General features: G+C 47.0%; 1 protein-coding gene across 1 annotated transcript in view; it reads left to right on the forward strand.

Annotated features, from left to right (window-relative positions):
- Nucleotides 1-25,400, forward strand: part of GPC4 (glypican 4) — a 70,156-nt gene that overhangs the window by 41,584 nt on the left and 3,172 nt on the right. Inside the window, exons 3-8 of the mRNA XM_059824422.1 lie at nt 4,014-4,405; nt 15,203-15,368; nt 21,208-21,338; nt 21,542-21,688; nt 22,092-22,228; nt 24,443-24,618. Coding sequence (XP_059680405.1) covers nt 4,014-4,405; nt 15,203-15,368; nt 21,208-21,338; nt 21,542-21,688; nt 22,092-22,228; nt 24,443-24,618 — 1,149 coding nt within the window. The remainder of the gene's footprint in view (nt 1-4,013; nt 4,406-15,202; nt 15,369-21,207; nt 21,339-21,541; nt 21,689-22,091; nt 22,229-24,442; nt 24,619-25,400) is intronic.

A 25,400-nucleotide genomic window follows, 5' to 3' on the forward strand; every position in this document is an offset into this window, starting at 1 on the left:
TCATACTCCTTTGAGCGTCAAAGTCCGTAGTGTCCACAGGATTTATTTTGCGGTACAGATAAATTTTAAGGTTTCTGCTTGGCATTAGGAAAGGTTTTGTGGCTCTGGTCCCCCCGGGCAGCTCGGCTGCGCTCTGCGGACGGCAGCGCTGGCACCCTCGCCCCTGCGCTCATCCTCCTGAGCATCGCCCCGAGCGACAAGATGACTTTGCATCAGCGGGGCTTAGCTGAGATAGGTTGAAGCAGTAAAACGTGGACTTGCTCCTGTATCAGGTTGGACCAGAGCTGGCTGAGGCGCCTTTGCCCAGTGCGTTGTCTGTGGTCCGTCCTCTCCGTGTGACCCGGACATCTCTCCACGCTCTGCTCTTAGCTGGGAGAACCAGGGGGACCTTTAAGCCACGTGCTGCTCCGGCGGGTCAGTTTGTGAAGCCCTTCCCGGCGTTGTGTGTGCTTTTGCCTGTTTGTCGACAGAGGGGCCAGCCCTTGTTCGGGGAGTTTAAACAAGATAACTGGTCGGGAAAAGAGAGCCTGCCGTCCCGCCGGATAGCAGCGTCTCGGAGAGCACCGGCAAAGTATGATTTGTCGTCTGTGAAAAATGTTTGCGTTTGACAGCTTTTCACAGGAAGCCTGTCAGAGTGATAATTTAATGAGTACAGATTGCTTGCAACACAGCTGTAAAACGTGCTTTTACAGTGCTGTAAAATAAGCAACCGAGGCCTTTGTGTGTTTGCTTTGTTTGAGAACAAGTCAACTTCTAATACAAATGAAAGGTGGTCATTTATTTTACCCAGCAAACAGTCAAGACGCAGGAGAGGAACCTGCCATTTTTCTTCTTGTGGTGGCAAGGTTAATGCTGGGTTACGTTGGTGTTTGCTAATCAGCTTGTTTCTGTGAAGGGGAGAATTAATATCTAATTAGGTGTAGGGAGTTACTAGTCAGATTAGCATTTAAGTCATAAAAAGGACTTTTGGGCTTTCTTCTCTTCATTGCAGATATCTGTGCCCATGATTTGCACCGAGAAAAGCTTAATGTTCCTTACTGTGCCCAAGCTGATTTCTTGACGGGGAGACAGAAACTGAGGATGCAGACTTATAGTATGCCAACGACTAGAGTAAAACATGTATACGTAGTTACAGATATCATTTAATCCCTGCTGCTGACTGAGTTAAGAGTCTTGTGCATTGCATGGAGGAAGACGTCGCCGTGCACATCCCGCTGCTGGGTCCGTCCCTGCTTACTGGCGTGGGGTGGCCCCTCGCCCTCGGTGCTGTGCTCCGCAGCCCTTCTCCCCACCTTCCCAACCTCTCCCCCACCCCAGGAGCCCCGAGGTGCCAGCGAGGCCACCCATGGGCCAAGCCACCGGTGTCAGTCACCAGGGTGTCCCATCCGGTGCCGTTTGGGGATGCAGGCGCGTGCTGGCGGGGAAGCGTCGCGGGGCAGGAGGGTGGGTGCTGGCGCTGGGCTGCAGACACAGTCTCCTCTGCCCTCCTCCCCTTCTTATTTGGAAAGTGGCACTGGAGAACGGGTGCTTTCTGCCTGTGAAAATGCTGGCTGGCGCTCGAAGCAGAAACGACAGCTTTGCACGTACGTGGTGCCTCCTTCAGCAGTGTTGTGTTGGGGTTTTAGAGGTGGCTGGTTTTGGTGGGAAGTTTTCATTTCCTTTATTTACCTTCCTTTTGGGCAAGGAGAAGCTGCTGGCTGGAAGGCTGCAGGTGCACAGGTATTTGCTGCTAATGAGGTTGCATGTTTTTTTCAGGATAATTAATGAACATACCTGATTCTAGCCCACGTGAAAAATTGCTAAGAGATGAAGTGCTCTAAAGCCTGGATACAGTTTATTCAACTTCCACGTTGGAGTGTAACCAATAAAATGAGTTTGGGCAGGAGAATAAATTGGTTATGGTAATATGGATGTGTTACTTGAGATAACTTTCCTGGCTTAAAACATTGCTTTGGGTTCCTTTAGACTGGTGGTTGGAACTATTTAATAGATTTCCCATCAACATAATTTCAAAATCTAATTCTTTTTGAAGAGTTTGCTGATGCATCTGCCAGCCCTTGTGCCTGGCACAAAAGTATTTCAATAAACAACTTATTTGGTGATACTAAAAGGTCTGAGCAAAGGAAGGAAGTGAGCCTTCAAAATGATTAAGTGAATTAGAAATTAATATACACCAAGCTAATCTCTATAGTATAAACTCAACAGAAAAAAATCTTCCTGGAAAGGAAATGCCAGTCATGGGAATGAAAGTGGAGGTTCCTGCTGATATTGGACAGAGGACGTGTCGGGTGTTTGAAATCAATCTCTTCTTCCCTGGATCATTTCTCTTGTGCTCCTAAGAGGCTGCATTATATACAGCCATGTCAGGCCCCGAGCCCCATGACTTTGTTCGTCAGGAACTCAAAGAATGTTTCAGTTTTTCCAGAAAATATTTTCTGTGTTAGGCTTTGTTTGTACTGGAGCACTTTGAAGACGAAAATCTGAACTTCAGCATACTTGTAATACGTTTTAACAAGGTTTAAATTCACACTGGGCCAAAATATTTCCCTCTCCCCCCCTTCTAACAACTTCTGGCTCTAAACATTACTCCTTTGAGGATTAAAAAAAACCACAGAGGCATGTTTTATTAAAAAATATTTATTGAATATGAGTCACAGAAAGCAGAGGTCAGAATCCTCAATTGCTGGTGGCATGCATAAAATAATACACTTCCTTGCCTGCGCCCTGCGTGGCAGCAGAGAGGCTGTGCCCGCGCCCCGGGGTGCCAGCGTCCCCTGCGGGGTTGGAGCAAATGGGCGGCAGCCCGGCGCGAGCACCGCCGGCACGTGATGGTTTGTCCCGGCGGCACCTACCCTTGCTCTCCTTAGCTCCTTCCCAAGGCCACGTAGTGTGGAGTTTTGTTCCAAAATGGCCCAAATGCAGTTGACTTAATGGACCCCTCCCCTATTTTTTATTTTAATTTAACTCATCTACACCAAACGTCCAAGGCAAAGGCTTTGCAGTAGGGTGGTCTTTGCTTAGACCCACGTGCCGAGGCTTTGGTGACACTGGCTTGGCAGGGGATGTTCTTTAAACTGACCTGGCAGATGCATCTGACGTGCCAGATACTGTCAGGTCAGCTCGTTATCAGCATCAGAGACATATGTGGCACTGCCAAGACGCGGTGACGGCGCTTCGGCAGCGGCCGCTTTCCGGCACCGGGCTGTCTGGTGCTCTCGGAGGGTGAACTGAAGCAGGGATTTGCTTTTAGAAAGTGATGAAACCCAAGGGCCCCTGTCCGTCCTTTGTCATCTGAAAAATCTCTTGTCAGTCTTGTGCCAAGTGTTTAGCCTTTGGATCTTGAGCAAATTCTGGCTTAATTGTGGTTTTTTTGTACTGCCACAAACATCTGAAGTCCCGTCTGTAATTGGGACCAATTAGATAATTAGAAACAGGCCCTGGCCCAAGAGCTGACAAACTTGCAAGACCGGGAGAAAGAACCTGCAGGTAGGTTTTTGGGTTTGCTTTTAAAATGTATTAAAATGTGTTCATTTTTGAGGCTGGTTTATGGTCATTTCAGAAAATGAATTGACAAGAACTGAAAAGAAAGACCCATTTGTGCAAAACGTCTGTTTAACAAAAAACCCACCTCTTTCTTTTTGCTTTCCGATAGTCTTGTGCTTTGAAATGATTTCTTTTAAGACGGCTGAATGGTAACATTAGAAACTGGCTTTTTTTTTTCCATTTTGTTGACTTTTGTCATGGTATTCAGATTTGCATCAAAAGAGAATTCACTCAGTCAAGTCTTCTGATCTGGAGAGTGGTTGGGAGGGTGATTTATGAAGAGTAATCAAAAATTTTGAGATGTAGAAATTATTTGAAATTTTTTAGGGAGTCCTTTAACCTTCGATTTCATTTTGGCGATGGTCTCGTTGTGCTGAATTTTCCAGTTAAGTAATGGCAGTGGTTGTAGAAGCATGCGAACACGCAACCAGTGGCCGGTGTTTACCGTATGTTCTCTTCCTCTTTTCTAGAATTCTTCAAAGAACTTCTTGAAAACGCTGAGAAGTCGCTGAATGACATGTTTGTGCGGACATACGGCCGTTTATACATGCAGAACTCGGAGCTGTTCAAGGACCTCTTCGTGGAGCTGAAGCGGTACTACGTGGGCGGCAACGTCAACCTGGAGGAGATGCTCAACGAGTTCTGGGCGCGCTTGCTGGAGCGCATGTTCCGGCTGGTCAACCCCCAGTACCACTTCACGGACGAGTACCTTGAGTGCGTCAGCAAGTACACTGAGCAGCTGAAGCCCTTCGGGGACGTGCCGCGGAAGCTCAAGCTACAAGTGACGCGAGCGTTCGTGGCCGCCCGCACCTTCGCGCAGGGCCTCGCTGTCGCAAGGGACGTCGTGAGCAAAGTGTCCGCGGTGAGCTCCGTCTCGTGATTATTCCCATGTCCCGTGGACCCATGATGGGTAGCATCTTTCCCTGTTGTCCTGACTAGGTACCTAAAGGCGTTGGTGGTAGTTGAGCGCAGGTGGGACCAAACTCGATCTATGTAGGCTGTGCCGTTGCGTGGTAGAGTGACGTTCTGGGGACATCACCATCCAGTGCTGCAGCCCAGCAGCAGAGATGTTCCCCAGGTTGATGCTGTCTTCCTGTCTAGGGAACAGCAATGAGCAGGAAATTAAATACCTTCTGCAGTGGAAATAACCGTGTTTGCTTGTGTAATGGCCGTATCTTCTTAACATTGCCTTCAAATTACAGCGAGTCATGGCTGCTGCGGGTATCTATTATGGAGCAGCTGATGATTTGCTCCTTGCTCTCAGGTGCGGGAAGAGGCTATTAGCATGAGCAAACAGTACTTTTATGGTAACAGTAAGACGGAGCTGTATGCACGGGGCAGGAGCCAGTTGTCCTTGGTGCCACACACGCGGCATGAGTCAGGCCTCAGACTTTTATGGTAAAGTCACTTTTTGGGGTGGTCAAACAGATGTGATGTGTTGGTCACTTAAATGTTTACCTCTCTCTTCTTATAAACCACTTTGGAGTGGTTTAAGTGGAGTGACTTTTATTTTTTTTTGACATGAGATTTGTAACTTAGTCTGAGTTGTGTGGTATAGGGAATGGGTATAGTCAATAATCCCCTTGAAGTGATTGCGTGAGATAACAAATATTAGTGATTTCCTTTTAACAAACTCAGCTCTTTTCCTGTGGGCTATAGAAGATTTAGTATAATCATTTAATCAGGCAGAGAGAGGTTTACTTTCTCTCTACCTGGTTACAGAGTAATAAAACGCCAGGCTGAAAGGGCAGGCAGTAGTTTGAATCACCCTAAGTGCCGGGGGGCGGGCGGTGGGGAGAGAAAAGAATAGCTGTTCAGGTACTCTTAGAAGCAGAATGCAATTTTGGAGGCAGCACAAGCGGCATCATTAAGTGAGATAATTGTTCAAGTTGCTTTGACTTACAGGGATAATATTAAAATACTGTCTCTCTGGAAAGAAAAAAAAAATTTGCTTCCATGTTAATTTTTTTTGAAGAGAAATGAGAAAAGCAGCGTGCGATAAGCCTGCATGTGTGCGATAGGGCAGAGAATATTAGCAAGGAAAGAGTTGCCATACTAATATACCCAGGCTCCAGGAGCAAGTTGTAAGTTAGCGGTGGCAGGTTTAGGTCCTTGGATGCCTTGAGTCCCCATTTAATAGTGAAGACTCTCGTGTGAGACATGTCTGCGTGCTGCTGGTTGAGGATGGGTGTTGTGGAGCTCCATGGGTGACATGTGGGGTCCCTCTTACAAGACCACAAAATCCTCCAGCCTCAGGGACGACGTCCTGTGGTGGGAAGGAGATGTGGGAGGGAGGGTCGGTGCTGGATGAAGCCAAGCGTTGTGTCTCCATGTCAGGTCACTGGCCAAGCCTGCTGACCTCTTGGTTGGGGTTTCAAATTTGGTGACTCTTGTTTCTGGCAGCGTAGTGTTGTGGTCGGTACTGTGGTCAGAAAGAAAGGAAAAAAGGCTTTTCACTGCTGGAGAGTGTGGATGAAGTATTAGAGTGGGAGGTCTGCCCGCTAAGCCCCAGTACAGTTTTTGGGAATGTGCAATCACTTGATAGGCAGTAAACGTGCATGGGTGAGGGATCGTGTTTATGCTCCATCTGCTCAGAATTCATCAAAATGTCTCCAGACTTGACACGGGACCACGAGGGCTACGGTCCCCGCATCTGTTACGAATCAGAGTCGTGAACCCGAGGTGGCGTCGTGATTTCTCTTTCCCTTTTGAAGATCCTTGAGTGTAGAGTTGCCTTCAACTCTAGAATTAATTGCTCAAGTGTGGAAGGTTACCCAGAGACCCACTCAGCTGCAAAAATAGCTCACGTGCCGTGGACCATCACAGTTAGCGCACTTTCCACTTCAGTTTCACAAGTTGCACTGGAAATCCTGCAAAAAATTGACTTTTCGAAGTGGTAGCAAAAGTCCCTGCTGCTGAATAGCTAAGCTTTAGTTGTAACAATGGAAGGAATAATAATCTTTTCTATAGTGTTTTAATCTCATTCAGTGGAAATCTAACACACGTTTCTGCAAGACACAATGCAGAATTCTATATGCGAATTTAAAAGCTGATGTTTTTGTGCCTGCTGCTTTGCGGTTGTGTTTTTGGGCTTCCCACGTTACATATAGATTAGCCCGGCTTTGCTGAGCTCTGTATAATGACTGTATTGACTTTGCTTCCTTATTATTTTTACTCAGGAGCTGTAGTGAGATGACTGCTTATACCAGGGATTAACTTGAGGGATAAATCTTCCCTTCTTCTTTATGAAAAAATGTCTAAAGTAATGCAAATTAGTTTTATTTTTAATGCATTTTGTAAGAAGCAAGTTAAAAATGTTTAACTGAAAATCCTCAGGAGGAGAAATACAAACTGCTGCAAGACCCAGCTGCTTTTTACTTTCCCAGGGTGCTATCAGGAGAGCAAAGAGCGCTTTACAGTAGAACAACCTTGATGGCTTTTTAATGATCCTCTACATTTCTACATCTTCACTAGGGAGATGCATTTAGAAAGGTATTGTTCTTGTGTGAGTTTGGGAGTAAAGGGGGAAGAGAAGAGAGAATATTGAAAGGCTGCAAGTGTGCTTGATTTCTGAGCCAGAATGCTGGGAAATAACTTCAATTCGGCATAGGATGGATCAAAGCCGTGTGCTGCCGCCCAAACACACAATGGAGAGAGAGCACAGACTTTTTTCAAACTGTGTCTACATCCCACAATTTTGATGCTCAAGTCTTCACCCCTCAAATCCTCTTCTTTGGACCCCAAAAGCACAAAATTCTCCAGATCAGTCCTGAACAGCAGATCCGAGAAGAAAACCCAGGATGCCGTTTCTGCCTGCTAGAGACGTGTCCTGCGTCTGAGGTGGGCTGCGAGGGGCTGGGGGCCTCCGGCGCTTCCCTGTCGCCTGCTGACGCCTGGTGCTTTCTCTCTGACCTTCCTGCCCTCGCCTTCGGGAGATGGAAATCTGCCCACCCCCTAATCGCTCGCTTGCTACTTAGCCCTTGAAAAGCACTAGAATCAGTCGGGTTAAATTGCTGCCAGCAATGACATTTCCTGCCCCAGCCAGGGGTGGAAAAAAGGAGCAAATACAAGCCAGAGCCCCGAGTGACCGAAAAAGGATGAGAACCTACAAGTGGGCAGTTCTCAAGCTGCAGAGATGTTTCCTTAATTAATTACATGCGATTAAACCCACAGCCCAGTCGAGGGTCATGACACCTTTGAGGGCAAAGCGCCCAGGGGTTTGTTGGGTGCAGGGTCAACGACAGGTATGGGATGGAGGTCCCTGTTGCGGGAGGAGAAGAAGGTAAAGTCAAGGACTGAGCCCCCTGACAGCGTTTTGTAGGGCCAGGAGGAGCCTGCTTGACCCAAGGGCTGAGAGGGGAGGTCTGGCTGGAGTTCGGCAGTGGAGAGGCGTGAAGGACGAAGTGTGCAGCCACGCGGCATCGAATCCCTGCTTTTGTGTCACTGGCTCTCGGCAGAGCTGCAGGCAGGGACGTGTGGATGGGACGTCGCTGCAGTTGCAGTGGTGGTGAGAGTTTTCTGTAGCCCCCCCAGGAGATTTATGCTGATGAACTGTTGTTTTGATGTTCTTTTACCGCTTTTCCCTCTTGCCCTGGTGTGTGATTGTTTGAGGAACTGCTGGGAGCTCTGGAGGCTCCTGAATCACCTCCCCGACAAGCATTTGTGTGCTGAAAGTCACACGAGGTGCAGTTGCCACCAAAGCGGCTGGGCTGCTGGAAAGGGGCTACCAGCCCATCCCGGGGAACCCCGTCTTTTGTCCAGGACAGGCAGCAGCTTCAGTCGTATGCAAGAAATGGTGTTTAATTTGGAAGCACGGATATGAGCTGTATGAAATAACGCATAGTTTCATATGAGGAATACATCTACCTCCTCATCTGCTATCCTCAAGAGATGTTAACAGCCAAGAGGAAGCTGCTGGAGATGTTCGCAGTGGGTGGAGGAGGCTCAGCTTCCTTGGTATTGGCGTTTCTTCCCTAATGAAGTGAGATGAGAGCAGCCAAGGAGGGGATTTTCTTCAAACCGTTTATGGAAGAGAATTGCGGAGGGGGCAGGTGACTGCCTTCCCACAGCCCCTCCAAAGCTGGAGGGGGGCCCAGTGGCTTTTTAACCCCTTTTGCTCTGAGCTGCCTTGTGTCTAATGAGTCATCCGTGGAGCACAAGGTGAAGCCCTGAACCTGGATAAACCAACATACTGCAGGCCTGCGTGAGCTCCCTTCCCTCCAGCTGCATCTCCTGAACCGGGGCTCCTGCCCTTCCCAGCATGGATGCAGGATGTGGACCAGACATTAGCATAGGAGACGCAGTGATGAAAATAATAACACCACTGAATGAATAAGAATTAAGGCCTGTATCATCAAAAATATTAGGGCACCGAGCTCCTATTTCAATAAACATTGTGCCCCTTGTAATTACCGTTTGAGGATCTAAAAGTTTAGTGAGAGGCCGAAGGTCCAATCTCCCTTTTTGTCGTCTTTGCCCTTAGTTTGACTTAAGAGGAATGTGACCTTAATCCTTCTTCAGGAAGAAGTTCACGTTTCTATATCCAACAAAGCTGGACAGCCTTTGGGCAAGAGCAAACCCTCCCGGGGAAGCGACAGAAATGAAATGTGTTGCTTGCATGCATTGAGAGGAGATGGGGGGCAGATGCTGCTGCTTCATGGGCAACCAAGAAACAGCCAGAAGAGCCAAGGAGCCCTTGGGCAACGAAGAAACAGCCAGAAGAGCCAAGGAGCCCTTGGGCAACGAAGAAACAGCCAGAAGAGCCAAGGAGCCCTTTCAGTGTTGCAGAGGGACCTCTAAAGAAGCAGTGCTGTCCAGGCAGCAGGTTGCAAGCCGTGGGGCCAGGCCGAGAGGCGGCCGTGCACAAGGACATTGCCTTCCACGTGCCAAGGGCAAACATCAATGCAGAAAACAATACCAAGCACTTCTCCACATCAAAGATGACCCTGGGAAGACCTGCCAAGAATGTGGCTGCATCTGCCTCAGCTCCAGTCATCTGAGGGTCTGCGTTAGGCATAGCCTTCAAAGCATGCTTGAGCGGCAGTCATCGCGGATTTAACGTGCTGAGAGTGCGCATGGATGTGGCTGTGGGTTTGGAGCTGATGGCGTCATGCAGGAGCATTTCAGTCCGCTGGGTTGGTTTTTTTTTTTTTCCCTTTCTTTTTCTTTCTTAGCCTCCCTCCACACCGTGGTTCTGCTGCTAATTTTGAAAACAATGTGAGGGATAACTAAGGAAGTTTTTGGGTATAGCTGCCAAGATAAATGTTCTCACTGTTTTGCTCATTAGAGCAAACAGAACACTCCTAATTATCTGCTGTGTCTCTGGGTCTGGGAGGGGCAGGTGCTTTGGAGAACAAGCTTTGTTTGAAAGGCACGTTGGTCCTGAGGACACCGAGAACGGGAGATGCTGACCCCGACGTTGCTCTGTAAGCGTTCGGTGGAAGAGGCGTCCGCTCGGCACCCTGAGGTCCCCTCTGCCCTGCGTGGGCTGGGGGTGCCGGCAGGGAAGACAAGCACGCGGCGCTCCCCTTTCGACACATGAAGACTGAGCAGGTCAAGTGACCAGTGGTGTGATTCTCAGGAGCTCTGCTGTGTCACATCTGGCTGGAGGGGGCAGGGTGGAAAGCAAGCTATAAGTAGGGAATCGAGCGTAAATGTACTCTTGAACTTTTCCTTGCACAAGATAAAGCTGCGGCAGACATCGCCGTGGGTAGCGAATACCAACGAGGCACAGAACCGTGCGGTTCCCAAGTATCGCTCCTAAATGTGCTCTCTTGTGCAAGACATTGGAGGCCCAAATCTGTGGTTGAACCAGATGCTTTCTAAATTATTCATGTGCTAGCACCAGGCCAGCAAAATTGGTTAAATGCGTAGTTAATTCCAAAACACTTTCATTGGAATATTTGGGGTGGGGAGGCAAACCAAGAGCCGCCCGAGTGATCTGCTTCACAGTGAGCAGAACGTCTGGACCGGCATGTGCCAAGATGATGCTCTTGCACAACACTGAGGTTAGGAAAAAATGACGCAAGTGAGGTTGTGTTGGTCCCAAAAATCGATGACACTTCGCTTGTCTAAATTGGCTGCTCACCTGGAGCACCCCCCAGTCCTTCAGTCAGCTTTGGAGTTAGTTCTTGAAGTCATGAAATCATCTTTCCATGTTGCTGAGAAGTTACTCCTTCGGTCGTCTTTATCCAGTGTTGCCCTAATTCAGTTTTTTGCAAAGAAAACACAGTATAAATCAAAAGTAATTTCACTGCATTTATGTTCAAATTGTCGGATTTTTATGTTTTCTGGTGGCTGTACTGCTGGCATGGCAACAGTGTTGTTGTGCAAGCTTGGAAAATAAGAAAGCCTGAGTTATCAGTGTTATTATAAATAGTTATTAAAGCTGACAGGATTTTAAATGTTGTTACTAACATTCTTAATGTTAACTTGAGGGTTGAGTGAGAGAATAAAATGTGGCTCTGGCTGTCTGGCAGCTGATGGGAACTCCCTGCAGGACCGTCCACGGTTGGAGCTCTGTCATCCTTCCTCAGCTGTTCCTTGCCTTGGGAAGGAGGGGAAAAAGAAACCGGTTGGTTCTGTGGACTTTATATACTTGCACAGATTGCTTTTTCTTGAGTTTTGGTGGCTTTGTGGTATGGTGTTGACAAGGCATTTCACTTGGTAGGAGTGTGCTTTAATGGTGAAGTTTCTACCAGCCGTATGTGTCCAGGTGCAATTGCCAACGAGTTGGAAAAGGCTAAGGACATAGGGCGACCGTTTCCCTCGTGTCAGACTCTGAAATGGGATGGCTATGACAAGGTACCAACAAAACCCAGATTTTAGTTTACCAAGAGCACGTCATTTTTACAAGAACACGATTCTGTCTTCACCAGTAAATGTAAGTTGGGGGGGTACTTCAACAAATATGATATAAAACATTTGAATTAACCCCAGAAAGTCCAGACCTGTTTGCTTTTCACTTAACTTTTCTGGATTGTGTGCAATTCTGTATTTTTAAGGAGCAAGTTCGATATAAATGTGAAGACTGGTGCCAAAACACATCTGTTAGCAGCTTTTAATCTTCACATTTGACAAAGCGTATAGACATGGACAAATTGTAATTTACATGATGAAACCGCAGGGTGATGGATTGCTGCAGTGGCGTGGAACGCCACGGAAAGGAAATAAATTTCACAAGATAAAAGGACGGGGTTGGAGTGCATTTACTTCTATTATAAGCTTTTACAGGGTATGTGCACTACAGTGTACTACTACCTGGGCTCAAATCTGCTAGAGTAAATCCTCTTCAGCAAATAAAGCTTTCTTTGGGACTCTGCTTTATTAGAAAGGAGATTATTTGGTTTTGAGGGTCATTCTAGAGTAGAGTTTGAATGAACTTGAGTTGCTTTCCAAGATAAACACAACCCCAGAACAAAGCATATCTGGGTTTACTGTTACATACAATGGTGTTTTAAGAGCTTGCACCTGGCGTGGCAGAGCGAACATTAAAAGCTTGTGAAGAATTGCCAGTGCAACATATGGCACAGCCCAGTGACAGATCCAGAATGGGTCTGGACCGGGTACGGGCCCCTTGCCAGGGGTTAAGGTTCTCGTTGCAGCGATAGCCAGCAGTTAAGCGTTTATCACTGTTGTAACAAGGTGTAATTGCTCATAATCTTCCCCGAAACTCTCTCAGAGCTGATCTCTGCTTGTGCCTTCTTGTTGCTTTCTGACACCAAAAATGCCAGATCTGGACTGATGAATTTCCCCTTTGTCTTCCTCTTCACCTGCAACTATATTGCAAACTAACAGCTTCCCTGTGGGTTACGTCCATCGCTAGTTAGGGCTCGGTTCGGCAGTCACTGCGGGCTGGGGTTTGTCTTTTCATCGCCCCGTTTGCTCAGCTCTGTGTAGGGCTCAGAGCTGCAAACCTACGTAGGGAAGGAAGCAAAACCCTGTTTGCTTTTAAAATCATCCTGGGTCTTTGTTCAAAGGACCTAATCCAAGTGACCATCCCATCTCGTCTGCTGTGGAACGCGGGAAAGCGGCTTCAGTTTCGCCTGCATCTGCTGGGATTCATAACGATCAACCCCTATGAAATATCAAAGCGGGGCAGATGCTGCAGGATTGCAGCCGTGCGGGGTGAGCTGGGAACCTAAAATGGGAAGGTGCCTCTTGGGTCACTGCTCTGCGGATGATTTTTTTGCAACACGCTGCCATGCACACCCTTTCATAAAGCTGCAGCTTTGCATGATAGGGTTGGGGAAGTCTCCTGCTCCTCATCCTGCTTCAAACTGCTCTGGCACCTGGCTGGTGCTATCAACCTTTTCCCAATTTTCTTTCCAAGGAGGATGCAGAGCGCTTCTTTGAGGACCAGCAGTGCTAGGATGGCCGGGAGCTGCTGATAAGCCTCAGGACTAGGCGTGGAGGTCCTGGCACCTACCACCAAGTGGCATGGGAAGAGATTTTTATCAGAGAAACGACTAAACTACTGAAGTGGGGCATCCTTCAGGGCTCTGTCTCTGGGTGTGAGATGTTGTTTAGTTCCCTCTTTCCCCCCCGCAACTTTTCTTGTTATGCAAGGACTGCACCATCTGGATGGCAGATGATACCTTTACATTTGGCTGTTTTCAGTTTTCCTACTATAAATCATCTGATTTAGCTGGTTTCTGTTGCTTGAGCTCTTCCCAGTGTTTGAACTAGCTCTGCTTTAAAGCCAGCCTGCCCCGATAGGGAGCTTTCTGCTGGGGCTCCCGCTCCCGCTGCGCCTTCCAAATATATATATGTGTGTGTGTGTGTATGCTCTGAAGCGCCTGAATCTGATTTCCCCACCAACACAAACAGCTTTCTACATCGAGTCTCCTTTTGCTCAGCCAAACAGGCTCCTCTCAGACAAAAGAGGGGTAAAGATGACAAAAGAGGGGTGAAGTGATGTCTGAGTGAACATTGCTGGCCAGCCAAAATCCAGCACTGAGCTCTGTCAACTGCAGAAAATTGTCCTTCTGTCTTTCTAACCAGTTTTCTTGCCTACTGAAGAGAAACGGTGGTGTTTCTGGAGTTGTCAGAAACACAATGGATTTTTATCTGTCATCTCTTTTTATAAGAAAAGAGCATTTAAGAAGCTGCTGATGTTATTAGCAAAGCCAGCCTGATTATATAGTGAGGTTTTTTGTTTTCTGGCTTGTTTTTGTTAAAATCTGTTGCCTCCTAGTTTCATGTGCTGCCAACTAGTTTTTGCACCAGAAGATCATGTTCAGTTTCTCCATAGCCCTCGTGCTGAGATGGACTTCGCAATAGTAAGGTCCTCAGCACATGCGCGGTACCAGGTCTTTCTCACGTACATTCATCTCCATTCAGTCTTGTCATCCCCTCTGCCATGAAGTCGGTTTCCAGACCTCCAGCAGATGCGATGTGGAGGCCATCCGCATCTCCAGCCATTTGTATTGAATGACTTCTCTCTTCCTTGGGGCTGCGTGTGTGTCTCCTCCTTCAGCACGGTCTTGGATTGTAACCTATTTAGAGTGCTCTCCATAAATGCCTTACAAGAAGTCTCAAGCGCATTGCTTAAAACACCAGAGACCGCTTCTATTTTGTCAGCGTATCTCTGATCACATCTTAATTTTCCATTTTCATGTGTGGCTAATTAACACTTAAACTTGCTCTTGAGGGAGCTTCGCTGTTTAGTGCTTTAGACGGACCCACCACGTGGTCAACACTAGTACGTGGTGCTGGAGCTAATGCTCCTCGGATCGGCTGGGTGGAAGTGGTTTCAATGAATGTTTTGAAGCCAGGCCAGAGAGTAAATGAAACATGAATGACCATGAGTCACTTTGGAAAATAGCCCTGTCGAGGGCTCAGGGGATGATGCTGCTGCAGATAGCTCCACTTGCATGCCCAGCGGTGCAAAATAGCTGGCATGTTGGCTTCGAGGGTCCTCCTGGCTTGTCCTCAGCTGCAGGGCTGTAGCTGCCACCTCCTTCCTTTGTGGGGAATGGTGTTATTTAGCGTGATGGGTGCTGAGTATGAATCAACCTGGGTATCTGTCATGTAAACGCTGAGTTGCAGGAGTTGAATGTAAGATAAAGGAGCCGGTCTCTCTGCCGGAGAGCCCTGCTGGGCAATTGTCCAGGAAGAGCCCAGCCGCAGCACCGCGGAGGAGGAGAAGGGCGTGCTCCTGGCGGGTTTGGTGCCGGGATAGCGGCAGGCATCTTATCTTGGCAGCTTTCTCCCCGAGAAGTCCCGGCATCATCTTCTTCAGCGTGTGTTTGCAGCATGGCTTGGGTAGTGCAGCCTTGCATTACACCTTTTGGCTTGGTCGGTTTTTACTGCCTTTCCTGAGCTCCAGTGCTGCGTGTGCCCTCGGGATGTCTGTCCTTGCAGCCCAGGGAGGGGTCCCACAATACACAAGGTGTATTGCAGTGCAGATAATATTTTGCAAAGCAGGGGGACTGGCTGTGCCAGGTACACCCAAGGAGGTGAGCCAAACCCCTTCATCTGCGCCCCAGGTCCCTGGACCACGTCAGTGGGGAGCTCTGAGCGGGTGGTGGTGGCTGACCCCATTGCATCTCCTACGCACGGCTCTGTTCCCACCCGCCCTGGGGTGGATGTGCAGGGTTTCTTGCTTTAGTGACCAAGGGCTAATTTTCTTCTCCTTTGTCCTTTTTCTCTGTTAAAGGTGAACCCCACGCCGCAGGGTACACGAGCACTGCTGAAGATGATGTACTGCCCGTACTGCCGAGGTCTGGTATCGGTGAAGCCCTGTTACAACTACTGCTTTAACGTCATGAGAGGCTGCTTGGCCAACCAAGGGGACTTGGACACAGAGTGGAATATCTTTATGGGTAAGGCAATATGGGTTAAAACTGCATGTGGGTATATGCTGATACTGTGTCCCCCACCTAAATGACTTTTGTGAGTGGCTGTGCAGAGCTATAGCAGGTTTTTAGGTGTCTGTGATGGGTATCTTTTCCTTCTACATCTTTGTTTACAGCACACCTTTTGCAGTTCACATTAATTTCTAAATAAATAAGACTTTTGTTGTGCCAGTGACCTCTGTTGCAGCAAGCTTTGGGAGGATGGAGCTGCCATGTGCTTGTAGGCTTGGGGTGTCTCTTCTTGCTGGAGCAAGCGTGTGTGCAAGCTGTTTTTTCCATATTACTCCTTATACGTTGTTGTCACCATACAGCTGTCCTTCCCGAAGCCAGTTTTCTTGCTCCGCAGTCTGGGAGTCTCCCTGCCAGCCGTGGTGAGCTTTGGGAAAAGCTGTGGGCCTGTATTTTACATTAAAAAAATCAAATGGGACATGTGTCTGAATCTGTTTTTAAGCAGCTCATTTGGCGCTCGGCCACTATCCTTTCCTAATGTTGATAGGCCTTACGTGATGCTGTGTGAGTGTTTTTGCCATCCTCTTCCTCCTGTTTGATGCTTCTCTTCCTCCTGTTTGATGCTTCTCTTCCTCCTGTTTGATGCTTCTCTTCCATGCTTATAAAGGGTATTATTCGACATATGAAATTTAGACTGAAATGTTAAATTCTACCATGGGTCAAGGCTCAGCAGAATTGGTGATGCATCATGTTTTGGGAGCACAGGCAATAGATAATGTTAAATGTTTTCATTTGTGCTCCTTTTCCAGGAGGCTTGATTTATCTGTGAATGAGCATCCTTTGGGAGCAGTCACTTCACTCCAGTTAATGTGTGATGAAGTGCACGCGTAAAGTATCTGCCGCTGCTGACAAGGCTGCAGTACTCTTCCCATCCCACTCGTGACAAAAAAAGACTGTTAGAAAGAAAAGATTTTCCTTTCATTAAACTGCGATATAAAAAAAGGGAAATTGCTGATAATTGACATTTCAAGCTAGATTCCAATCTTAGAACTTGTTTTCCTGCGTTTTGTGCACTGGCTTTTCACTTCGCTGCCCGTGCCAACTGGATGTGTGCAGGGTATTATTTTCAGAAGGCGTTTTTTTGCTTGTGTATTCCATATAGGGAGTTAAATGTGACACTAAATTGGGTTTCCAAGTCATTCTCTGGGAGGCTGACACCCACCCCCCATTTCTCCCAGCCGTCTTTCTCATGAGAATATTAAGTATTTCAGCTACAATTGTTGCTGAAATAGCTCAAAGCCAGGAGACTTGCAAACATCTAGTCTGAGTAGAAAAGAGGAATCCCATGAAAGGGAAGGGCATAATGCCAGAAAACAGACAAAAGCACAAGCAGCTAATTGCTGTAGGTGGTATGCAGCTAAAAATGAACCTTGGGGGAAGGCAGTGAGCCCTGTCACACGAGACTGATCAGGGACTGCATACAATAATTAAGATTATTAAACAAGACAAAATAAATAAATGCGATTCCAGGTTGGAAGCAAAGCTTTCTTCTTGCAGTGCTTCCTCCCCAAGGGGCTTCTTGCCCACTCATTACTTAAGTATGTTATTAAGCTTCGTTACATTTATTGGCAGTACTTGCTTGGTTCTTGCGCTCTGGGTTGATTCTTGCAGTGGCGTATGGATGCTGAAAACTTAAGCTGTGCTTTCTTTAGTCAGTTTAATAAACGAACAGGTGTTGGTTATGTTCCAGATTTTGGTTTCTATCTGAATTTGCCACTTGAGGCAAATTAAATTAAATAGATCTGGTGTTTGGGGCAGGCCATACGTCACAAATATCCTGTGTGTGTGTGTGTTTTCAAAAGTTTAAATAAATAAATAAAACCCCAAACGCCCCAAAATCCCCCCGCAAACCACCCCACAACAACAACAAAACCCCACCTGCATGGGCTCGATGCTATTTTGCGTTGCGGGTTTAAGTACTAAGTTACGGCAATGATTTATCACGTGTCAAAAAACAGATTTTGAACTTAACGAAATAATTTAAAGATAGTTATATGGGAGAACTTGCAACCAATGCTGCAAGTATATACGAATTTGGGTGCATGTGCGTATAAAATATGCTTGCGCATGTGTTAGTGGGTCTATATGTACGTCACTTATGTAAAGCTTTTCCAAACTGGAAAAAAAGTTTGTAGGTTTTTTGAGCCAAGAAGACTTTATATTTCCTTATTTCTGCAAAGTACCATTTAAAGTTGCGGTGTATGAAAGAATGACTGAATTGTGCTCTTTTCTCCCATTTAACTATCTTTAAATTATTTGCCCTCTATTCCTGACACAATTGTACACCAATTAGACAGGGGTATACTTTGTTTCAGACAAGCTATTGGGGGGTTGGAGCGTTCCTGAATGAACAGTGTTAATCTCCAGTGCCTTTTCATGATTTTTTTTTTCTCTTCCCCCCCACAAAGGTTTACTCTGCTCAAAGATGTCGAATTCAGGCTCCATATACATATCTGGAGTACTACTTTGTGTGCAAAGAATTTTTTCCCCTTTAAAAAAAAAAAAAGATTGTTGTTAATGAATGGTCAAGGTCTTCCCCCTCCTTCCCTCCCCTTTTAAATCAGATCTTGGGGTTAAGACTGAAAACTGCCTTTTGTTCTTCAAGTCAGACAGTGAGGCTGAAGATGTGGGTTTCTGATTATTGGTGGCACAATGCAAAAGAATTGCTTTCCTTCATGAGAGCGAGGTGCTTTGTCGCCAAGGATTGTCTCAATGCCAGTAGCAAGGACAAATGTATGCAGGAGGAAAAGGGTCTTTAAGGGATGGAGCTATATGGTGTGGGTGAGGTTTCCCCTCCCACCCCCCCCAAATCCACTTCTATCTCCCCATCACAGGGAGGAGAGACAGTCTTTGTCATGCTGTGTGTTTGTAATAAATGACCAGGGTACATTTTTCACTCTGCCAGACTTTTTTTTTGTGAAGCAGATCAGAGCCACCTCACCGTGACTTATAAATATCAATTGTTTTGCACCAGAGCAGGGGCAAAACAATTGATATTTATAATCAACTCCTCTCTCCCAATAATGGAAAATTTTTTGGGGAGACGAGTTGCACCGAAGCTTCATTCCTGGTGTTAGTGCAGCGTGCCCCCCGCCTCGATGTGCTAGCGTTATCTTGAACCCCAGCCAAGCTTATTAATGTCAGACGTGGCTGCCAGAGGGAATCGCTGCTCGCCACCGCTGCTGGTGGGGACACCAGCCAGCTCCTGGTGGGAGGTAAAAGTTTGCAGGATGCCCCCAAAATCAAAACTGTGGATGAGATAGAGCCCCTCACCGCCCCCTTTCCCCCTGCCCCTTTTTAATGAAAGTTTATTTCATTTAGCGCTCCTTGCCAGTATCAATCCCAGCTCCTGAAGAGATCCAGTTGCATATATTCTCCAAGGGCAATTATTACTTTCCTTATCTTTTCTCGCCAGCTTTGGCAGCTCTGCTGGAGGCCGAATGCATTTTCTCTATCGGCAGTCAAAGCGGAGGCTGCATTCCTGGGCTGTGATACATGTAACGCCATGGCACCCCCGCTAACAAAGGACCCAATTCGCTCTACATTCCCATGGTCTTGTGGATGGCCTGCCCGGCTCAAAGTTTACAAAGACGCCAAACAGCCAGAAGAATTGGGGTTTATGTTTCCTTTCAGTCTTTCACAAACACTTTATTGATCTGCGGCCTTTCCTGGCCACTCGGAGAATTAAGTAGTTACAAAATTGAATGATTTTTCTTTTTTTTTTTTTTTTTTTTTTAAAAACCCTATGCATTTTGTGTGGTTTATTATCTGTCTATTCATAATATTTTTATTTGAAACGAGCGGCTTCCTGCAAACTGCGTCAGGATGTTCTTTATGCGCGTGAAAAACCCCGAAAGCTTTGACAATGATGAACACATTTAAGTTGTGCTCCACTTGTTTACAAAAGTGTCCATTTGGTAGCACATCAAAAGCATTTTTCTCCCCTCTGGCACAATGGTATATTCATGCTAGCAGTCATTACTCAGAGATTTGAAGCATCACTTTATTGGAGCCCACCACAATACAGTCTAAGACTCTTTGTTTCATTTGTTATTACCTTCTTTTTTTTTTCCTTTTTTTTTTTTTTTTTTTTTAAAAATGCATTTAGTTCAGACCTGTTTGTAGTGCCTGACGGCTACATTCCGGCCATGCCCTGCAACAGCTCCGTCACTGATGCCGGTGCTGTGTGCCTGCAGGGCGAGGGGCTTTCCCGGGGGCTCCAGCTCTTCCCGGGGTTCGTTCCCTAAACACCAGCACTTTGACGGAGCTGTGTGAGCACGAGCTGCCGTGGTTTTTAGGATAGGTTGATGGACCGATAAACCCTTAACTAACATCCAGCAAATCTTTAGAATACTGAGTTGTCTTTTAAAAAGTGGATTTACACGCTGGGAAGGCATCCGCAGTTCATGCGGGGGGTTTGGTGTTACATGGTGGTTGGTCGTATTATTAATATTATTATATGCAGGTAGCTTAGTTGCGTATTTATTATCAGTTGGGTATTTTTCTTTAGTGTAGTTGAACATGACTTGGGCACTAAGGCAGAGCTATTACTAAATTGTTCAGTATGTGGAATATCTTTATAGGGCTTTAACAGGTAGCCGGAGCCCGCAGAAGTTTTCCGCTTGTTGAAAGTACCTTCTGCGCTTAGGAGGAGGAGGAATGTCATGAGAAACACTTTTCAAGAGAAATTAATAGACTGACCGTGAAACGCCCATTAATGGAAGGGAACAGGCGTATCCTTGGGAGCGAGGAGGAGCTCCTCGGGAGAGGGTTTCCTCGGGGCTGGAGTGGCCATTGTGCCATTTCCCACGTTACGCTAGGAAAAATCGAAGAATTAAATGCAACTGAAAAATGATGAGGTTGTGACAGAGCATCGTGAAGCCATGCAGGAGAGGAGATCAGCAAAAAGGGTGCTCCAGGGTTGAGGGACTGCAGTGAAAACTAACGTTAAATAAAGGTTGTGATGGGCAAGAAGAGACGAGTGCTTAGCACAAGGCGGGTCCCTGGAGGCACCTTCTAGGGGAGCACCAGAGAGAGGGCTGAAATGCAATGCTGGGTGAAAGCCTTAATGCTGATAGTAATTTCCCAGAGGAAGTAGTGGATGCTCAGTAGCTGCTACGTTTAATGATGTATTTGATGAGTACGTGCATGTCGGCACAGGAGGAGTGACCTGGTGCTGGCTGAGGGACTCTTCTGTCTCCTCTTGCATAGAGATGTGCCAAATCCATTGTTAGTGCACAGCATTTACTGCATCCATGCAGTCTCCCTCATGCAAATTGTCCACGTAATGCCAGAAGGTGCAATCTCTTGGCTTCCCCGGGCATGGCAAAGCCTGTAGCTTTCTGTAAGGGAGACACGGTAGCGGTGGTGCTCTTGGGCCCTTTTGCGTTGGTGTCTTGCATTCAGGACCAGCATGAGGAAGCCGGTGGCTTTGAAAGCAGTTTTGAAAAACAAATGACGCAAGGCAACCTTTAATAAACGAGCATGGAGAGGAGGGTGTTAGTAGTGCTTGTTCGAATGGGAGGAGCTGATTACAGGCTGCCTTTTGGCAGGCTGCGGTGGCTCTCCATCTAACACGGCTTTTGATGTATCTGAGCCTGTGCCTTGGTGCTGGCAGCCTGTGAGCGCCTCGTGAAGCTGTAGGCTCTGGAAATGGAGCAAAATGTTTTCTGGAGATGTGCGCTGGTCAGAAGAGACATTGCAGTGGTTAATGCCTGTGTGCTTAATCTGCTGTCCTTGTTATCTGTTAGCCTTGAAGCTCCTCCATTAAAAGCCTTTGTTTCTCTCTCTGTGTTAGATTCGATGCTGCTGGTAGCAGAGCGGCTGGAGGGTCCCTTCAACATTGAGTCAGTCATGGACCCCATTGATGTGAAAATTTCGGATGCGATCATGAACATGCAGGAGAACAGCATGCAGGTGTCTCAGAAGGTAAATGGGTCAGGCGGACACTCACCCTTTATTTATCCAATGTGGCTTATTTCCCTATTCTTGTTGACATGTTCTTTCTTTAACATCCTCTCAAGTATATATAAAGCTGATGTATTATTTTGGGCAGGGGCTGGGTTGGAGCCTGGAGAAGGGAGGCTCTTGTGACCTTCCATTTCATAAAACCCTTTCCTTCTCTCACGTAGGTTTTCCAGGGATGTGGCCAGCCAAAAACGCTTGCCCAGGGCCGGACAGCTCGCTCCGTCTCCGAAAGTGGTTTCAGCGCTCGTTTTAGACCTTACAACCCGGAGGAGAGGCCGACTACAGCCGCCGGCACGAGCTTGGACCGACTGGTGAGTGCCTGGTCCTGCTGATGCCGTGCAGGCGCTTTGCACCCGTGTACCACAGCATGTAATTTTCCATTTGTAATTTATAGGGTTCCTTAATATTCCTTGGCTGTCTTAAACTCTCTGAGGGATGTAATCTGCCCATGGCTCTAGACATGAATTACCTCAACGCTTCTATGTCAGAAAAGTGCCTGTTTTAAAGGCTTGGGTTATGAGCAATATGTGTTTGAGGAGTGGTGTTTAATTTTGTATTAAAAAAGTAAATCAACCATCAAAACACGCAGCCTGAAGATCTGGCCTATACACGTCTGTTGTGATAAAAAATACCTTTCCAGCTTCACTTTTAATGAGCGTTTGCTATTCTGGATTACGTCCTGTGTTTCTTTTTTTTTTTTCTTTTATTTAATAGGTTACTGATGTGAAAGAGAAGCTGAAGCAAGCCAAAAAATTTTGGTCATCTCTCCCTGGCAATATTTGCAATGATGAAAAGATGTCTGTAGGCACTGTCAATGAGAATGAGTGCTGGAATGGGAGCGCCAAGAGCAGGTTTGGCAATGCTGCCGCCCCCGGTTAACTCTCTCCCTCTCACCCCAACCTTTCTTGGTGTGCCGGCTCCTCTCCCCGAGCTCTCTGCTCTTACTGGACTGACCCCAGCTCTTGTGAGACAGGCTGCTGCCGTTACCCCTTTATTTTTGTAGATGGGAGAGCTTGAATGCAAAGCTAAAGGGTTGTCCAAGCTCTACGTGGTGGTTTGTTTTAAAGGAGAGAACTGAGTAACAGCATCTCTCCTTGGACCTAAACCTCTTACTGGTTCTCACGGGTCTGGGGAGGTGATTTGCACAAAATTCTGTAGCTCAGCCAAAGAGCAGGGATGCTCGTGTTGGCTGACAGCGCTGTCACCCCAGTGCCCGCAGTTGGTGTTTCTACCAGGAGCTATTGCTGGGTTCCTTGTTGAGGAGGGGCGAGGGAGATGGGGGCCGGTAACAGGTCCGCTTCTCCACTCCTGAGGTCAGCGGCATGAGGGGGCCGGTGGTTTTCATGCACGCTTTTTATGCAAAAATAGTTACAAAGCTTTTTTTTGCTTCTTTTTTCTTCTAAGGAAGAAATTACCAACACATGAATAAGCCAAAGGCTTTCTGTCATATGGTTTATGTAACTGCTTAACTTTTATTTTGGAAATAAAAGTTTCTTTTTTTCTGTTTGCTTACTGGCAAAATAAGCAAAATCCAAGATGTTCCATTAAAAAAAAAAAGTAATCCAGTGTTTTCCAGCAGTTTTTCTAAGTAATAACAGTTTTTGCCCTTGATATTTTTGGGGTGCAGGACTAAGCCACACATAAATTTCGCACTGTTCCGTGTGCGCCTGAAACTGCCTTGCTTGGCCAGGGCGATGGTTTGGGTCTCTGCAACAAGAAGTGGCTCTGCCCTCCTGAAATCTTGTTTATCAGCAGCTTGTACAGAGCTTTTCATGGCAGATTTCCCGTGTGTGAGGTCCGGCATCAGTAAGGAGTGGAGATGGAGACTTGGCAGCCCTGGGCAAGGAGACAGAGGCGGGTGTCTGGGGGAGGCTGGACCTCGCTTACTGCCATCCTATGTGGGTTGTGCAAGATATTTTGCTTTGCTGTTACTCTTTTCTCTGTGGCTCGAGTAAGCTAAAAGATCAGTAGTCTTCCACGCTTTGGTCTCTCTCTGACCTCTTTGCAACATATAATACTGATCACAAATCATAACTACAACAGTAATAATAATAATAATACTGCCCTCCCAAATATAGGATAGGGTTTGAGCATGCCCTTCAGACGTATGCTTATATCTCACTGCCTCGTCTCCGAGATCAGTAGATTGTGCTAAAGGCTTTTCTCTCTCTCGTGATACTGATGCTGGTATCATAACTAAGCAAAAGTAACATTTTCTTCCATTAAACAGTGATTTTTCTTGCAAGTCAACCAATTGGAGGAGGAGAAAAAGGTGTCATATCTCCGCTCAATAAGATGATACTCCAAATACCTGTTTCAGGAGACATATTCTTTTGGGTTTTGTTGCTCAGTCTCTCTTTTAAACCAAGAGGCCGCACGTGTGTTCAGACCTGAGCGTGCACACCTCCTCAGGCTGAGCAGCTCGGCTGTTCTCTGCTTCGATGCGTGGGGTTATGTTATCTCATCTGCAACAACACAGATGTTTCTCCTGCTGGGGTTATTAGGGAAATTGCATCTCATGTCTGCCTGGTGAGAAGTACATATTTAATACCCCAGCTTGATGGTTAAGGTGCATTATGCAAAGCCAGAATGACATTCTTGCCTCCAACAGTTACTATAGGTTTCTCTGGGATAACTATGGCCCCAAAGGTTGTTTTCCCAAAAGTGTCATCTAACTGGACATCAAGGCATCTCAGCAGCTTCTTTTGCTCTGTTGCCGGCAGCGAGCTGATTTATGCTGTTGTAAGCCATTATTATTATAAACCCCAGATCTTCCTTCTCTTTTCAAGTTGGGGAGAAAATTGTCTTTCCCCTGCCTTTGTGGCATGAGGTATATGAAAACAGTGTTTAATTTCATATGCTGCTCGGGTTGCAGGGAGGGGAGATTGGGTAAGAAGCTGGAGAAGGGTCCGTGGGGGTCGGCACATGGGAAGATTGCATTGGGCTCAGGATATCTCCAAGGCTAGAAACAGGGGTGGCATCGCCAAGTTCCCACGCTCTTGCCCTTCAGTGCGGGGCCCCACTGAGCTGCAGCTCTGGTACCAGCAGGAACGGTTTCTTTTCAGGTACGACTTTGCGGTGACTGGAAACGGCTTAGCAAGTCAAGTGAATAACCCAGAGGTAGAAGTCGATATTACCAAGCCAGACATGGTGATTCGCCGGCAAATCATGGCTCTGCGGGTGATGACCAACAAGCTGAAGAATGCATACAGTGGGAACGATGTCGACTTCATTGACATAAGTATGTTTGCTGTTGTTTGCCTTTTGTTTTTGCTTTTTCTCTTTTTAATTGGATTTCATGCTAACACAGGGTAGCTGGTTAAGCTTCAGCTATGGGTAAGCGTGTTAGTGAAGAGGGTGGGAACCAGCATCTCCGACAGGCTGTGCAAGGAGGGTTGTTCCCATAGAATCATAGAACGGTTTGGGTTGGAAGGGACTTTTAAAGGTCATCTAGTCCACCCTCCCTGCAGTGAGCAGGGACATCTTCAACTAGATCAGGTTGCTCAGAGCTCTGTCCAACCTGACCTTGAGTGTTTCCAGGGATGGGGCATCTACCACCCCCCTGGGCAACCTGTGCCAGTGCCTCACCACCCTCATCGTAAAAAAATTTCGTACTTACATCTAGTCTGAATCTACCCTCTTAGAGTTTAAAACCATTACCCCTTGTCCTATCGCAACAGGCCCTACTAAAACGTTTGTCCCCATCTTTCTTCTAAGCCCCCTTCAGGTACTGGAAGGCTGCTATAAGGTCTTCCCGGAGTCTTCTCTTCTCCAGGCTAGGCAATCCCAACTCTCTCAGCCTTTCTTCATAGGAGAGGTGTTCCATCCCTCTGATCATTTTTGTGGCCCTCCTCTGGACCCGCTCCAACAGGTCCATGTCTTTCCTGTGCTGACTCCAGACTGGATGCAGTACCCCAGGTGGGGTCTAAGAAGAGTGGAGTAGAGGGGGAGAATCACCTCCCTTGACCTGCTGGCCACGCTTCTCTTTATGCAGCCCAGGATACGGTTGGCTTTCTGGGCTGT

This window comes from Gavia stellata, chromosome 14 (genome assembly GCF_030936135.1).
Source record: "Gavia stellata isolate bGavSte3 chromosome 14, bGavSte3.hap2, whole genome shotgun sequence".
NCBI classification, from domain to species: domain Eukaryota; kingdom Metazoa; phylum Chordata; class Aves; order Gaviiformes; family Gaviidae; genus Gavia; species Gavia stellata.